A 17,863-nucleotide genomic window follows, 5' to 3' on the forward strand; every position below is an offset into this window, starting at 1 on the left:
GCTCTTACTCTTATTTAGTCTTTAGCCTACTTTGTGGAGGTGGGAGTTTGTTCAGATCATCAGGTGGGGAGTCAGGGTCCTGTAGTAATGGTGAAAATCTGTTTAGTAGCTGTATTTATTATACATTTTCCATTTTGCTACAGTCCATGGCTGCATCTTTCTGGTTACAGGTGTTATGCATAGGTGGTAATGCAAGCTAGCCAGTTGCATCATAAAACTCGGGTCTGTGTCTTCCAATATCAAGGGGGTTTGACTTATTTTTAGGCTTTGCTCTGAGAAATTCCAGGGGGGACAGACATGTACAATGTGGAGGCTTGGCATAATACTGATACAACACATGCACAATAAGCCATACAAACAGTTGCAATAACTTATACGTGCAATAGTGAACTGGGAATCTGTACCACCTCTACTGTGTGCAATGCTTGTTTATATTGTTTTATTTAACTTATCTTATTGTTATTTATTGCATTCTATTTGTGCTTTTCTTGCACCTTGTTGCCTCTATTTTGCTTTGTACCTGTATATATTGTGTCTTGTGCTTGTCCTGCTTTACTGTTGGTGTTGTATTGCTGCTGGTACCCAAATTTCCCTGAGGACTCTCCAAAGGGATTAATAAAGTATTTCTATTCTATTCTATTCTATTCTATTCTATTCTATTCTATTCTATTCTAATACCAAAGGACAGGCCTTTTTGGAAGCATTTGATGTGTTTAGCTAACACACAGTGCTAACACACAGCTCACTAACAACTTGCTCCTTATCTTGTATCCATTAAAGAGAGTCATATCTAGTTGGTAAAATCTGGTTTCAGTTTCATCCTCTTTTTAAACAAATTTGCATTGAAAATGATGCTAATTATCTTGATGCTAATTAGCTTTAGCAAAGGGTATGATTCCAGTAACTCTAATTCAGGCTTGGACTGATAGAAGGCCACACTCTCAGTGGCATGAGAGTGTAAAATTGTACTGAAAATAAGCTAAAATCCTTTATGAAAATAAGTGGAAAAAAGTGCATCATAATATATATATATATATATATATATATATATATATATATGAATGAAATTAAATTAATCTCCAGAGCTGAATGACATGTGGATGAGGGAACTGAGCCATTTGATTCAGGTGTATTGGAGAAAGGTTGCATCTATAAGGATAGTATATCTCGAGGACTGAACTTGGGCACCCCTGGTCTAAAAACTTTACAACAGACTAAAGACAGAGGTGGATTGGAGCTACCCAACTTTAATCACTATTCTTAGCTAACAAGCTACAATATATCCCCAAAGGGCTTAAACCTAGCAGTCTGGATGAACCAAGGTTAGATGTAGAGCAAGCATTGTGTGAGGATCTGGTTATCTCTGACCTGCCATTCATCAGCTCAGCCATCAAAACACAAAGGTGTTTTAAAAGCATTAACATCAGTTTCTCTTTGATGGCTTGGTGGGAATTTATAAAGATAATCAAGTCTTCACTTATTCTGTGTAAGCTTACACCCATCTGGAACAACCCTGACATCCTGGAAAATAAAAAAAATGATTAACTTCAGTCAATGGAAAAAATAAAGGAATAAAACATATAATAGAAAAGAGGAAAATTCATTTTTATATTCTCTTCACAATATGGAATCAGAAGCACTAAACTTGTAGAATAGCACCAGCTTAAATCTATTATGTGTAAAATATATATCATTAACTTGCAGCTACCTAAGAATTTTTTAATCTTGATGCCCCAAAACTATTATTAGAAAAATATAGACTATAATCCGATGTAGGAGATTCAGTCTATCTTCCAACTTTGAAATTGGGGGCTGACTTATCCAGTAACTTTATTAATAGAATAGAATAGAATAGAATGGTCACACATATTTACCACTGACAACACAACTTCCATGCCTTGTGGTTCTGGTGTGTGGTGGCACACCTGTCTGCAGGTTCTGTCTTCAGGGATATAAAGACATGTCAACGTGGTTTAAATGTAATACTCCTTCAAACCCCTCACTGTGTCTACTTGGTGACTTGGGGGAAATTAACATAGTAATTAACTCTGCACACATGATCCTCATGGTTCTACGCAAAGAAAACTATCCTCATGAACTGGAAAACCAAAAATAATCTGTGTATTCAGCAGTTTAGGAATCTCTTACTAGACCATGACATACTGAGACAATGTCTGTCTCCTCAAAGAACCAGTTAGCTGAATTTCACTCCCTCTAGTGTCCTGTGATTAGCTCCATCACTTAGTGCAGGTGGAGGATTGTTACCTTGTCGCTTTGGGGGTTGGATATTGGTGGGGGTGCCTGATGACTCCTCATACTCTGCATGCTGACACAGTCACTGAGTTGTGCAGTGGGTTTATACACTAAGAGATACTTTTGTTTAGTTTTTGTGTGTATGTGTTTCTGGTACTTTGGTTGTTGTTGTGATACATGTTTGTTATTTGTTGTTTTTATTTTTTATTTTTGCTGTTGTTGTTGTCTTGGTTATTTTTTTTAGGAACTCCTGATGATTGTCAGCTTTGTTTTTTTTAAAAGCTGTAGGAAATTCTCTGCTGTGTTTCTGTACAGGTGTAGCAGTTGGCTATCTGGTGTTAGTTTGGTTTGAAGGGTCGTTGCCTTCTATCTGTTATATCTTTGTCTTCTTTTCCTTCTTTCTACTTTTCTTGTTACTTCTTTTCACTATTCTCCTTTTTTCTGTCCCCTCCCGTCAGGTACAGCAAGATTATGTAAATTCCATAATTCAAAATAAAGAAATAAGATTAAAATAAATATATAAATTAATCAGATCATCAAGAGGAGCCTTATACCCATAAAGCTCCTCTTGGAAAAGCAAATTTGTTCGGCACAATGCAGGAGCCACACCATCGTTCTGCTGTCACCATGCTGGACAGGACAAGTTAAAAAAACAAAGGAAAAAAATTCTGGACGTTTTCAGGTGATGTTTCTCTGATGGGGAGTTACATGGCAATGGATAATTTGCTCAGAGAAAAATCTGTGTGTAAACATGACCTGTGGTATTTCTTTGTCAAATGTCTGTCCACCTCAGAGTGGGACGGAAAGACTGTGACTTTGGGAGTGTAGGGAGAGTGTGAATAGTCCCAAGATGCTCTGTTTGAATATTTTGTCACTTAGTGCCATTTTATTTCTCAGATCACCTTCACTTTCATTCAGTCAAATTATATCAGAGATCCACTGCAGAATGAAATGATGATGCAGGGTCAATTATAAAAAAACAAAACACATAATTAACACACTTGAGATTAAATAAAAACACAAAATAAAACAATTATAAAGTACTGTTGTGGTAGTGAATGAAATAAATAAGTGTAAAACAAGAAAATAAATGAGCAGTTATTGCACAATTTTTCAGAAGTAATTGCACTTAATTGCTCTTCTGTTTAAAAGATGGATGGCGGTGGGAAAGAAACTGTTCCTGATCACACCACCCAGGACAGAGGTGGTGTGATCCTTGATCCAACTTATGAAGTACTTCATCATTGCGGGTGTTAAAGCTGCAGGGTGATAGTCATTCAGGGGTGTAACTATGGCTCTTTTATCTCCACCAATCTGTGCAAGAAATTAACAGCATTAGATAAATTAAGGAAATATGTTTTTGTCTAGATTCATATTAATAATATTTTTCTTTATAAAACCAACATGTTACTGTTTCAACAGAAATGATCAACTTATTTCTGAAGTTGTCACATTTGAACTTTCACGTTATTTTCTGCTGCACATAGGAGATTTTTAAAGTATCGTATGTAATGAAAAATTACATATAGTCTAAGTTCATATGTTTTATTTTTTTATTCTATAAGTTCATATACGTTCATATCTTTATTTCAGAGTATATGTTGCTGTGCTTATGACATCTGGAAAAGGTTTGTCCTTGTGTAAAGAGTGATAATGAAAGTTGATTTTGTCAGTGCAAGCTTAAAATTGTAGAAGTATGCACATCTTATAATGACTGGTTTTTGCACGTCTCGTATGTGGGTTTTTTACACCCTGTGCAGATGGTTTGAACAGTCTGAACCGGACTGAGACCTCTTCACTTCTGCGAATAGCATCCTCACTCACCTTTACTTGAGCAGAAGCAATAAAGGTCAACTTCTTTTATTCCAAGAAGTTGTTGATATTGAGACCAGACTCTCCTGTTTTGCTTAACCACAACCCTGTCTGCTATGCTCGATCAGCGGGTATATCTGTGTATGTATGAAGGTGTGACTTTGCTTTCCCACTTTCCCATTGCTGCAGCTCTTAATCAAACATCATTGCTATATTCTCACCCAGTGTGTGATCCTTTGTTTCTATGAATTTTCCACGACACCTACAAACAGCTACTTCTTATTACATGGTTAGTTTCTTCTCATCATTTTTTTAAATATAGCTGTTAGAAGTAGAAGCTACGTTATTAGCTGAAAAGTGAAGTGTTAAATGAGCCAGCGTTTAGCTGCTGGCTACTAAACAAGAGGAAACATTTTCCAGACATTTGATTATATTAGATGTGTGTGTTACAAAATGAGAGCAGGTTAAAGTCAATGGCACAGTTTGATTCACTTAATTGATTATTTAAAAAAATGACTTGTAACAGATGGATTTCCCTGTTGAGATGTGCCCTAAGTAACGGGAAATTTTTCGCATCTCAGAGCTGTAAGAAACAACTGCAAGAACTGGTTTCTGTATTTGATAAAGCACATCAGTGTAAACCATCTTAACCGGTCGGTCCTCTTCAACTCTGATGCTCAGCCGAACGGAGAAAAAGGTGCATCAGAGAAAAGCTACGTTTTATGATTCAGTTAACCATAATGTTGAATCTAAATTCATCTTGAATTAAAATGCACACAACATCCAAACATATGTTCAAACCCTCATTTATTTACATATTTCCAGAAAAACAGTTGTAACAAGCTTGAAAATCAATATTTGGTCTGAGCAGCTGTTATTTTTAATATTATTCTGAAAATGATATGTAGCCATTTAAATGCAAATTACAGTTTTTTTTCGATAATGCTGATTAATTATTACTTTTTAGTTTATTTGTTTATTAGTGTGAGGCATGAGCAGATAAACCTTGATGACCCTCATGGTGAGAAAGTTTGGGAATCTTGTCTTTTGAGTCATCTGGACAGTTCTGTTTGCAGTGAACAGACACTTTTCCAGTGGTGGAGAAGAGCAGCTCCCTCCAGTTCACTGCATTTCCAGGGAAGAAATATTCATTTTCCAAGTAGTGCTCGATCTCACAGATTTCTATGACGTAGTCCCACACATGTACATCAGTTATCTCACCAACAAAGGACTGTTGTTTCTCAAAACCACCACAGTAATTATCCTGCTCCTGTAAAGAATGCACAGAGATGAGATTAAAATATTTCGTATGAATCTTTACATTTACATAAACACAAACTTTTGAAACTGCATTGTTTTAGAATAATAATGAAAACCAGAGCTGTACCTGTCCTAAGATGATACATGGGCTACTGATGAGTCCTGCATCAACATATTTTGGAACAGCATAATGTCCATCAAACCACAGCTGCACTAGTCCAGTTGCAGAGTCCCATGTGACACAAATTGAGTGCCACTTATTCAGGTCATACTTCAGCCCTTTGAATTCAGCCTTTTGGTCCTGGACATAAACCTCAAGTTCATCTTCTTCTTCATCCCAAAATATCAGGAAAGCATTGCCTTCGGAGAATGTAGCCACAGAAAAAAGGCTGTGACCTCTGCAAAGGTTAGCTTTTACCCTGTAGGAAATGTCACAAAAAACACAATTATTATAAATATCAGATTGTCATACAGTAAATGTTGCTGTACAGTCATGTACAGGCTCACATAATGTGTGTTTTGTACTTCTAACGCTACCTGAGACAGACAGTCATTGCACTGAAAGTATGTATGCATGACTGCAGCTTTGCATGGTCTGTTGCAGTTTTTTCTGGAAAGACCAAATAACGGCAATCTAGATCTGAAACAAAAAGAAAAACAGATGAAAAAGGAAGAAATTTTGTGAATAAATTAAATGTTTAATAATCATTTAGCTTTATTTTATAATGATTAAATTTTTTAGTCAAATACTTGTTTCAAAAGGAGTTTACTTCAGTGTAAAAACTAAATTTCCCCTATTATATATAGAAAATATTATCTTGTCTTACTGGTTGGACCTGAACTTGCAGCACATGTCACCATCAACAGGAGAAGAAACCACACCATCTGAAACAAAGTCCAACAAACAAACATATTATAAATTCCTTATTTTAATTCAGTAAATATAGTGATTTTCTGTTTAATGCGGAAAAATTTTAGAAGACATTAAAAATAATTACCTTTGTGTGTTTCTCTCAGGGAAAGGTCCAGCAGTTACAAGCTGTCTGCAGAGTGTGAGATGCTGAGTGATGTCCAGACAGGGATTTATAATCACATCGTTCCACTCTCTTTACATTTTCAGAAAGTTTCTTATCACGTGTGGCGCCTGCAGTCGTCTTTCATGATGCATGTTGCTGCTAATGTGACAAGTTTATCTCGGAGCAGCTGTGCAGACAGCAAAGATTACAGCAAGGCGCTGATTAAGTCAGAGGAACATCAGGTACAATGTCAAATGAAGAAAAACATCTTTCCTTAACACGCTTTCCTGCTGATTATTCTTATATAATTATTGCTATATTTTCCTTTCCTTCTGCTGACATGTTTTCTAATTAAATAAAAAAAAAGAGAAAATGAATAGAAAAGAACCATGAAAACAAATAGAAAATAAAAAAAATTGAAAAAACAAAGCATAGACAGTTTTTAATAAAGCATGAGAGCTGGAATCAAAAGATGGGGCTTTTGTTACTGAACTTTAACCTTGACTTTTATCCCGGCTGTCCACCGTGTGTCTCCAGGTGCTCCACTCATCTGTTCTTACTTCTCTGTAAGAAGCACAGGAGGGTTTGGAGCTCAGAGGCCTTCAGTAATAATTATAATAAAAATCACGTACTTTATAGACGATTCTGAATGGAGAAGTGTCAACTTCCACCAGAACAGACGGAGGTTTCAGACAGGAGCAGTAGAGCCAGCAGCAGCTTGTCTTCTCTGTCTCTCTGAAGCTAGGAACTCCCTGTCTCTGCTTTGGTACCTACCATCTTTCTCCCCTTCCTCCTCCTCCTCCCAGCCATTTTCCTTTCTTCCAAGTCTGAAATGTCTAACTCCCTTTCTCCATTTTTGGCCCCTTCTAATGCACATGCCTATCTTTTTTTTTCTTTTGTTTTGCCAGCATCTGCTTCCTTTCTAGTCAAAACCAAAGGAGACAAGGACTTGAGATGTATCATCTGATGGAGACACTGGTGGAGTCCTGATGACCTCAGTTTCATCAATGAACACTTTTTTCATGATATTATCACTCTCACTCTGCTAGTTAGTTGACAGTAATGATAAAGATGACTATCAAACACTGTTATATTAAGCTGAACGACACACACACACACACACACACACACACACACACACACACACACACACACACACACCCACACACACACACACACACACATATATATAAGGGCTGAATTAGATTAATCACAGTCAAATTAATTGATCATGATAAATCACTATTTGGGATAAGGCCTGAAATTTGCTCGTTTTTACTGTGTTGTATCAACAGAAGAAGCCAATGCTACAAATATTTAGCATTAGCTGACCTTCCTCTGGGTAAACGTCAGATATCCAAGGGTGAGTAAATGCAGCATGTAATCTACTTTTATATGTTGTTCTAAATCATCTCTGCCATGGTCTAGATCATAATTCAGAATTCAAATATCATCATCTCACTGATCGTCTCCATGGTGAAAATTTTTGTCATAAAACCACCAGATGTGATGAAGGAATAGAATAAGAATAAAAAATAGAATAAAAAAAAATTATACTATAATTGAATTTGTATGCAGGTAAAACGTGTGGTTATGGTATTATGATGATGAGTGCCTGTTTCACAACTCTTATTTTTTATTTATTTTTTCTAACTTGTCCTGTCCAGCTGAACAAATTTACTTTGCCATGGGAAGCTTCATGGATATAAGGCTCCTCTTGATAACCTAATTTTTTATTTCTTTATTTATTAAAATAGATTTTTGTTTTGTCTTATTTATTTTGATTTATGGGATTTATGTAATCTTGCTGGACCTGAGCATAGGGGACAGAAAAAAAGGAGAGTAATGAAGAGAAGTAAAAAGGACGAGGAGACAAAGATACAGTAGATAGAGGCAACAACCTTCAATCCAACCTAACACCAGACAGCCAACTACTACACCTGTACAGAAACTGGACAGCTCAGTGACTGTGTCAGCATGCAGAGTATGAGAAAGAGGAACGATCAGAGACCAGTGTGGTTGTGCAAATGGCCAGGACAAAGGGCTCCGAGCCCCTGAATATACCTGAAGCCAGAACCTGCAGACAGGTATGCAGGACCATAAGGCATGTAGCTGTAGCTTGTAGCTAGGAAGTAGCTGTCAGTTGTGTTGTCAGTGCAATGTGAGCAAATGAGTTCTATGCAGGATTTTGAATAGTAATAGTTGCATAACTGGAATTCTCAGTCATTGTAAAGGTGTTTAAACATATTTGTGACCATTCATTTTGATTAAAGTTACTGGATAAATCAGCCCCACATTTTAAAGTTGGAAGAGAGATTGAGTATTCTAGTTTAGATAATAGTCTACATATATCTTATTGAAAATAACAAAAATAACTTTGGGGCATCAAGATTCAAGAATTCTGCTACCGTGACAGGTAGCTGCAAGTTTAACTAGTTAATGGTATATATATATATCTATATATATATAGATATATATATATATATATATATATATATAATTTTTTTTTAAACATAACAGATTTAAGCTGGTGATATTCTAAAAATTTTGTGCTGCTGATTCCATATTGAAGTGAGAATACTGAATGACAAGAAGTTTCCGTTTTCTATTATATGTTCTGTTTTGTTTTTCTGTATGTTTATTTTTCCATTGAGTGAAGTTAATCATTTTTTTATTTTCCAGGATGTCAGGGTTGTTCCAGATGGGTGTAAGTTTACATGGAATAAGTGAAGACTTGATTATCTTTATAAATTCCTACCAAGGCATCAAAGAGAAACTGATGTTAATGCTTTTAAAACACCTTTGTGTTTTGATGGCTGGGCTGATGAATGGCAGGTCAGAGATAACCAGATCCTCACACAATGCTTGCTCTACATCGAACCATGGTTCATCCAGACTGCTAGGTTTAAGCCATTTGGAGATATATTGCAGCTTGTTAGCTAAGAGATAGTGATTAAAGTTGGGTAGCTTCAATCCACCTCTATCTTTAGTCTGTTGTAAAGTCTTTAGGCTGATACGTGATGGCTTGTTTTTCAAAGAAATTTATATGTGAGTCCAGTGACTTAAACAAGCTGGAGGATGGTTTAGTGGGTATCATTGAAAACAGGTAGTTGACTTCATGTAGAACCATCATTTTAATGGTGGCACCCCTCCCCATGAGTGATATGGGTAAGCACCTCCACTGTAAGAAATCATCCTCAAGTAGCTGGACATAATTTGGCTTTGTTAGTTCTGATAACCTGGGGGAAATGTTTAATGTTTCCAGACTGAATTGTAATATGTTCTGTAAGTCACAGTTAAAGGGCATAACTACAGTCTTAGACCAGGTCATAGATAAGTCAAGATATCGATGAGAATTCGTTAATGAGTGTGATTGTCTGGGGGAGAGATGTCGGTGAGTTTTGGAGGAAAAGTAATAAATAATCAAGTCTTCACTGTTTCACAACCCTGAGACTAACTGCACCAAGCAGACAGAGGAAGTTCAGCCCGACGGAAGTCTATCATTTCTGGCTACAAAAATAAAAAGTGGATGTCTGAAAGTGATGCCAAAGATCGTCCTAATTTGCTGAGTGCATGCCTTCCAATTTATTCTTTTTTAATTTTTCACAACAGATAACCACTGTCCTCCTATTTAACTAAAAGATCTTATCTTCTCTTAAAGAATATTCAATAATTCTCCGTATATTGAGATTTTCTTTAACTTTAAAATAATAAACCGGATGTTTTATTCTTTTTTTAAAATGACGTTTTTCCTTTTCTGTCCAATAAACAAGCTGAGAAAGAAAAAGGAGGAGCTCTGGCTGTTTTTGACTCCCTGTCCCTGGTCCCAGTGCTGCTGATGACGAATGTTAGAAATAAAATCGAAACCTTAACATGGTGTGTCACGTCTGTTAAAGTTTGCTGACTGTTTTTCTTCTAGACAACTGGTTTCAGGTAATGACAGTCTTCTCTGCCTCAGATAAGAATAATTTACACAGCTGCCCTTAAGTTATAACGTATTTTCCAGTGGACGAGTAGGCTACTTGTGAGGAATTCGTACTTTTTTGTTTGTTTGTGCTCTTTCAAAAGAAGAAGAAGAATAATGCACATATTTGTAACTCTGTCATAGTTTTGTGAATGCTTTGGTGTCTTTACTTACTCTTTTAAGCTAATATGAAAGTAATGCATGAACAAATGCAATCTAATATAATTTTATAACGTTTCTGTTGGTGTTTAGTATGCACTTTCATTAAAGAGCAGCATTTAAATAAGTATGACTCTTATGGCGGTGATGTAATCACTAAGGAATTATTGCTATTCAAATTACATAATAACTACACTCAAAGCCCGATTTTGGTAGTTCTTAATCGAGATACTGGTAAATTTTCCACTTTATTAAATGATAAATATTGTTATATTAGTGTTAGCTAACAAGTGTTAGCTGTACTAGTTTGGTGTTTATCTGACGAGTTCTTGAAATAGCAGAACGCCCATGGGAATTTTATGCCATTAAACTCCATTACCCATAATCCCTTTCTACGTCCAGCCCCCAACCGTAAACCTCTTCAAACATAACTCAAATCACGGGCGGGATTCACCCAGCGAGGTTCACATGAAGTTGTAATGAGGTCTTTTTGGTGCTAATAACTGTCAGAAATAGTTGTTTAATCGTTAATTTTATTCTTATTGACCTGGCTTTAACGTTTGACGTTGTATCGTCGTCTTTGGCGAAGAGGGGGCGGAAAACAACGACACGTTTAAACTAGCAACAGCAGTTTGGACGAAATTCACCGAAGAGAGGCGGAGAGCGATCAACAGGTCTGTTTAATCCACTAACTTTCTAACGGGCATTAAAGTTCCTTGGTATTTGTACTAAGATATAAAATTTCGTCTAGTTTATTAAGTTAATTCATGTTACTATCAGTAGTATTCTTGACGATAAGTGAGAGGCCTCGACTGAGAAGTTTTTTTCCCTCCTACGTGATGATGATGATGGCGTTATAACCCCCAACTCACATTTAGAGCAACTCCACGGGTGGCTGAGCAAAGAAAATCCCGATAAAAGAATAACTGATCACCATACTTTTACAATATCAGATCTTCCTTAATTGTATCTTCTTTATAACATTTGTTCTGTATATAATAACTACATTTCATAATGTTTAAGTAATAGTATTGGAATGTATACGCCAGTAGAACAAATACTAAGAAACTAAATACACAAGGAAATGTCCAACATGAAGAATACCATAAAGTAAAGCTACTGAAGGAGTCTGACCCCCAGACTGACATCATTAGATACTGAGTCATAAGCAGGATTATAGCTGCTGCAGGAAGAATAAGTTATACACATTTTAAATATAGAAACATCAGATGAAGATATTGTTACAACTAACTGTTGAGAAGTGGGAAAAGGTTTTCTGATGGTAAAATGTATTTTCAGTCTCAGATTTTGTTGTATTGTTGAGGAATGGGAGCATAGAAGTACTCATTGAAATGAAACCACAAGAGAAGTCTCCAGAATCTAGTGTCAGAAACTGGTTAGCACTAATCTCATATTACAGGAGAGAAAAGCTTTTTTTTTGTGTGGTACAAGTTGATGATATTTCCTGAGGCCTCAGTAAAATTAACAGGACATGTCTTTGTTCAAATATCACAGAAAACCAGTACAACAGCTCCCTATTTAAACATTAATGTAAAACTGTTCATTGTGGCTCCTTTTTTTTCTATCTGTTCCTCAGAAAGAGCTTTATTTGAGCTCAATGTACAGCTCGGTGTGACAGTGCAAACATGCATTTTAATTAAATTTGGTAATAACTGAAACACATAATACCACATAGAAAACTATAAATAGTTGGAGCTCACACTAGATTTATCTCATCTGGTCTGTGGCATGGTATTCTGTTGTTTTTTTAACTGTGGTTATTTATCTCTTCTTCATGAGGCCTGTTTTCCCTGATTCCTGTCCAAAATGATGCACCCCAAATAAATTAAGGACATCTTCATAATTACAAGGGCTGTATGTATAGTCTTGGTTTAAAAAGAAAACAGACATGTGAGTTTCTACAGAAGTGTCAGAATCAAGACTTCACCTGGTACACAGGAGAAAATGTAAATACATTACCTTCAGTAAAAAAAAAAAACAGAAGATCGCAGCCCAGTTCATTTATCTGATTAATCATGATTATTCACCATCCCCAACTATGCTTGAAACATGCCTCTTTTTACTGTATTGTATCAACAGAAAGAGCAATTAAATGCTTACGGATATTTATTGTTATGTTTACTGACCTTTACTTGGGATTTTCTTCACATATTTACATTCATTGATCACTTTAGTTGTAATAATCCGTTCAATATTTCATAAAACCTTTTCCTGGCCAGTACCCCTGCCTGGCCCCACAATAAAAACCGTTCTAGACCCGCCCCTGTACAGATGAAGAATAAATCCTTTCAACCACCAGTCAGCTACTTTGTTAGAGAAGGGCCTGCTCAGATTTATAAATCAGAACCTGTTCATAATTTCTCTCACCATATAAATGACCAACGCTGTGTCTCCAACAAAAATTTAGAGAAGACGCCCCCTTGCTTCCTTTTGCTGTTTCTGACCCGGATCCATAGTCATGTGCATGGCTGTCTAATAACTAGTAGATTTCACAGCTGTTTGACTAGCAAACCTCCGTAATACTGAAAAGTTATATGAAATAAATGCAAACAATATCTAATTTAAATAGGCTGCTGTCATCAACATTTTTCATGCTTCAGTGACATGGGTCTGATAAATGTTGCCTGCGTTTGCTAGTTCTTTCAAAAACAAGCCTTTTGGGTAAATAGATAAGTGTGGGTATGAACCATTTACCGGTAGATTCCGCCTTTTCAGCTGAATGATAATCATGTGCAACAAGAGAGAGAAAAGCCGATCAGCTGATCATAGACAGCAGCCATTATTTACAGCAGCGCTGCATGGACGCAGAGAGACCAGAAACCGTCCGAGCGTAGCAACAGTTTGTGCAGCAAAACTTTGGGAAGTTTTTTTGTTTTTAATGCGGGAGAAGTGCAGGTGTTGAACCATCTCACCAGGATGGTGAGGATGTTCCATCTTGCCTCTTGACACGACACCTCCATGTTTTGCTGGATGCTGCACATTTCATTGGGTATGCATTAAAAAATTTAATGCAATTATTAATTAGTTGGCATTGCTTGGTAGAGTCTTTACGCTCATTTTGGTATGCTACATGCTAGGATTGCTGCTTCCTGGTGTATGAAACGATCTCAACCTGTTCCTTGTACTGGGAGCTCTGGTGAAGAAGAGGTTGATATCATTCAGTTTCTCATCTTCATCACTAATGCAAACCTAAGATACTGGTGACTTCAAGAATACCATTTAGATTGTTTATAGAATATAACTTGACATTTTCTGCTTTTCTCTGCACTCTATAGATGATTCTGAAGGGGCAGAAACGTAAACTTCCACCAGAAGACATGGAGGTTTCGGAGAGGAGCAGCCCCACCTGGGAGAGCCAGCGGCAGTTTGTCTTCTCAGTCTCCATGAACAAGTATCAACGTAGCCAAGAGCTACCTGAGCCCAGTCTGCGGCGGTCCGTCCTGATAGCCAACACTCTGCGGCAGATCAGCCTGGAAGCAAGTAGCGTGTCCTCTGAAGACATGGAGGTGTTAGAGTCTCCTTGTAGTTCATCTGCAGATGAACAGATGAGAGAACAGACAAGTATTCCACCAGTTTTTACCAGCTGCCCCGTGGTTTCTTCAGACTATCTTTCAAATTGTGTTCCAGCTAGGTCTTCAGCAAGCTGCCATTCAGCTGAATCAAATGCCCCCATGACTGCAAAAGATGTAGACGACAACTGGGAATCCATGTCCACAGATTCTGATTTCTCCCTTTCAGCTGCTATTTCCTCCATTCTGACAGCACTGGACTCTACCATTGATGGCAGCCCTCAGGCAGCTTCACGGACACCCCTCAGGTCCTTGGAGAACCTGTCAGGCCCCTCTGAGGGAGGTGTAGCGTGGTTGAAACAGGGAATCAAAGGTCATGGGGTCAACTGGGAGCAGCAATGGGAGGGAAAGGTACAGGAAGGCAGCATGGAGGCAAGATCCAGCTACCTGAGTGACATCAATGTGGAGGATCTGTTTCAGGATATAGACACATCTCTGCTGGAAAGGGACATGGGAGTGCTTGGGCTCATAAGCAGTGGAGGTGGATACCCAGCTGGAGATGATCTTCTTCGGTACCTGCCACCTTTCTCCCCCTCCTCTTCCTCCTCCTCACAGCCCTTCTCCCTTTCTCTCAACCCAAGTCTAAAGTGTCTGCCATCCTTCTCGTCCTTCAGTCCCTTACCTCCTCCTTCCATCTCTTCTTTGCCAGCATCTGCTTCCTTTTCAAGTCAGAATCAATTAAGAGAGGGACTTGAGCTAGATCATCTGATGGAGATTCTGGTGGAGTCCTGAAAACCTTAGCTTCATTATCATATAATCACTCTACTCAAATTAAATTCATATAAATGTATAAACGGCAAAAAATAGTGCACTATGGTATTTAGAAAGTAGTGAGAAATCTCTTGAAACGTAGGAATGGTTGATGTCCAAGACGAAAAGAGGCCATTTAAAGAGCAAGCAGGATTGATCTGGTAGCTTTTAGAGAAAATAAAGAGTCTTTGTATCCCCAGAAAAGTGGTAGTCAGGTCACAGTGAAAACTGTGTGGGTAGTAATTATGGACTCTCGGTTCTTTTTCCCCTGCTCAGCACTGAGTCAGTAGCTCACGAAGAGATGAACTGCATTTTATTAAAGCTTAAAATGTGACTCAGCTATTTGGAACGCAGGCTTTCGTGTACTTCTGATTCACTGAGCAAAGAGAAATTTACAGCTAATAATTAAGTGTGAATTTAGATGTAAGGAATGATCACAGCTTCAAATAATCCTGACCCACGCTGAAACAGGCGATCTGGGGATCTCAAGGTTTCATTTGAGATCTGAGTGTAATTGGATTTGTTTTGAAGGGAAAGATGTCTGAAACACTAATTTTACAGATTTTCAGAACCTCATGAAATCAGGTGCTACATGGTCAGAATGTGAAGCATAGGAGCACCCAGGAAAAGGTGTTTGATCTGTTTCACATCATCAGGAATATTTGCATATCCATCCTCGATGGTTTGACCACAAGGAAATGTTTAGAAAAAAGTATTTGTTTCATTACAAAAGTGTCAAGTGTACGGTGCTTTGATAAGATTGTTGAACATCTTTGTATTTGAGTTTACTATTGTCAAACCATGTGTTATTTAGTCTGAAAACTTTGCTCAGTCGGAGTGAAACGGTTCTGCACCGCTCCATGCACAGATTATTTTATGCAAGGAGATGTTACAGATCCAAGATTATATCCAAACCTCCTCATTAACCTGACTGTGACAGCATGGAGCCACTACAGCCGTGCCATCAGTTAGCTATTTCACTGTTTCTTCTTTCAAGGTTTTTAGGTAGTAGATGCTTGTTTTTAACCTTAAAAATGTGTAAATGCTTCATGAATTTATGTATCAAAATAATAGCATGGCCCCTGCAAATGACGTGCAAATTCCTGAAGCATTTCCACAATTTTAACGCGAAAACAAACCTTTACTACCCGAAATGGTGGAATAGGTTTTGGTGTTTTTAAAGTGCTTTTTAGCCACAATGGCTGATAAAATCCTGATGGTTCCAACACTTCATTGTTAAGTAGTTGTTCAGTTTCTACTTGTTGGATTTCACATGTTTACATTTGAATTATTGCACTTTTGTCAAAGATATGCATGTAAGTCTCAGTCATATAATATTCTTTGTGTTACTCTATAAAGTAGTGACGTTAAGAATAAGAAAGCCCTTGTAATCACAAAGTGGATTCCTATTAAATGTTCAGCTGTTGCCTACTTGTTCTGTATTTATCTGTTACTTTGCCAACAACCAGCATTTAAACCAACATTGTTGAAATGCATTGTGGGAGAAAGGCAGAGAAAAGCAGTTTGGGGTAGCGCATGATGGCTGGTTTTGTCAATCAGACCCAGTTTCTGGATTAAAGTTACTTTCTGTGCAGAGGTTCTTTCTAAATAGCTGAACTGCAGTCTCAGACTATTTATATGTTAACAAAATGATTAACTTAATTAAATAATAGTGGATTAATATACTGCTGTGGCAGTTCTACACTTTTAATTTCATTACAAATATTTTAACAGTCGTCTTGAATAGACTGCCCTCATACTGTGCTTTTGGACTTTTTTAAAGAAGGAAAATGTATGTTGATCTTTATGGATGTTTTCAATAAAACATGAAAAGAAAATGTGTTTTTGTTTTTATTTTAAAACATTTAGCCACTGAAATGAGTTAATGTGGTTTATTAAAACTGTTGAAGCATAACGTGCATGTGACAGCAGATAGTTTGAACATGGATTAATGAATATAAACTTCATTTTATGGTATTAAAACTGAAATATATTTTTATCCAGTGTAATGAAAAGCTGTTTTCTTTAGTACGGTTTACTAATTTAGCACTTTTTGCAGAAAAATTCACAGTGTTTCACAATAAAATATCACAAAGAATAAAAAGTAAAAGAAAAGAGTAAAATTCTTACAATATTTTATCTCAGTTTAACATTTACATGTGCATTAAAACTTCTAAATTACAATGGAACTGCAAAATAACAAAAGATTTAACCACAGGAAGTGAAAAATGCAGCATTTCACGTTATGGTCAGAGTAACTTGTAAGTACTTACCTGCACATTTCCATCTCTACGCAGTAATCCTCAGCAGCTGAACTGACTCATCTCCTAAAACAAACGTCAGATCTTTTAAAAAAGATATAGAATATATACCCTCCTACCATTTACTTCATAAAAACAAAAAAATTACCAAATTCATCCGGTGGGCCAGATTGGACCTTCTAGTTGGCCGTTTGTTTGGCCAGTCCAAGGTCCGCTTGAGTCCACAAAGATCTTGATTTTAAAATAATAATAATACACACAAAAATGTGATTTTGTACTACAGTACTGTAATAATGCTGCATGCCAAGCATGAGCATTTTAATAGTTGATAAGCTAATAACACCATTTTAATCAGCTCCTGCTGCCGGCTCCGTACGTGCATGTGCAGTTTTGTGTGCAACAGTTTTAATCTATTTTTGTATGGGAAGATTGTTTGTTTTGCACACTTTTGTACCTCTTTTTCAAGTTTTGAAAACAATTTACTGGTTTTCTGTACATCGTATCTCGCCTTGTCTTCTGATGTTTTCTGTTTATTTCAAATAAAAGTCCAGGATGTTACATGCATTTGTAAAAGTTTGCGGTAAAAAAAAAATCTTATTCTGCAGCACCTGTGAGGTTAAAAACCAGAGTGACACCAGTCTACAAATACTGCAAATGAATGGGTGTTTGTTGGGAATGTAAGAAAAACATGAGAACAGCACTGCCCACTTTACAGCTTCTGCTCATTTCTCCACACAAACAAGGAGTCACATGAAAGCAAAAAGATTTCTGCCTCATCACTGTGTTCCTCATCAGACA

General features: G+C 37.0%; 2 protein-coding genes across 3 annotated transcripts; one reads left to right on the forward strand and one right to left on the reverse strand.

Annotated features, from left to right (window-relative positions):
- Positions 1 to 5,002: 5,002 nt before the first annotated feature.
- On the reverse strand, positions 5,003 to 6,473 carry LOC121646260 (C-reactive protein-like). The gene is made up of 5 exons (XM_041995157.1): positions 6,324 to 6,473; positions 6,153 to 6,210; positions 5,863 to 5,965; positions 5,453 to 5,744; positions 5,003 to 5,335 (listed from the first exon to the last, which is right to left on the reverse strand). The coding sequence occupies exons 2-5, from the start codon at positions 6,208 to 6,210 to the stop codon at positions 5,045 to 5,047; spliced, it is 744 nt and encodes a 247-aa protein (XP_041851091.1). The 5' UTR covers positions 6,324 to 6,473; the 3' UTR covers positions 5,003 to 5,044.
- Positions 6,474 to 10,154: 3,681 nt separating this feature from the next.
- On the forward strand, positions 10,155 to 16,637 carry sertad3 (SERTA domain containing 3). Of its 2 annotated transcripts, none has more exons than XM_041995727.1 (2): positions 10,155 to 10,274; positions 13,761 to 16,637. In XM_041995727.1, the coding sequence occupies exon 2, from the start codon at positions 13,761 to 13,763 to the stop codon at positions 14,784 to 14,786; it is 1,026 nt and encodes a 341-aa protein (XP_041851661.1). In that variant the 5' UTR covers positions 10,155 to 10,274; the 3' UTR covers positions 14,787 to 16,637. The 2 variants fall into 2 exon arrangements, with proteins under 2 accessions (XP_041851661.1, XP_041851660.1); XM_041995726.1 differs by lacking the exon at positions 10,155 to 10,274 and adding an exon at positions 10,837 to 11,138.
- The last annotated feature ends 1,226 nt before the right edge of the window (positions 16,638 to 17,863 follow it).

This window comes from Melanotaenia boesemani, chromosome 9 (genome assembly GCF_017639745.1).
Source record: "Melanotaenia boesemani isolate fMelBoe1 chromosome 9, fMelBoe1.pri, whole genome shotgun sequence".
Taxonomy (NCBI): Eukaryota; Metazoa; Chordata; class Actinopteri; order Atheriniformes; family Melanotaeniidae; genus Melanotaenia; species Melanotaenia boesemani.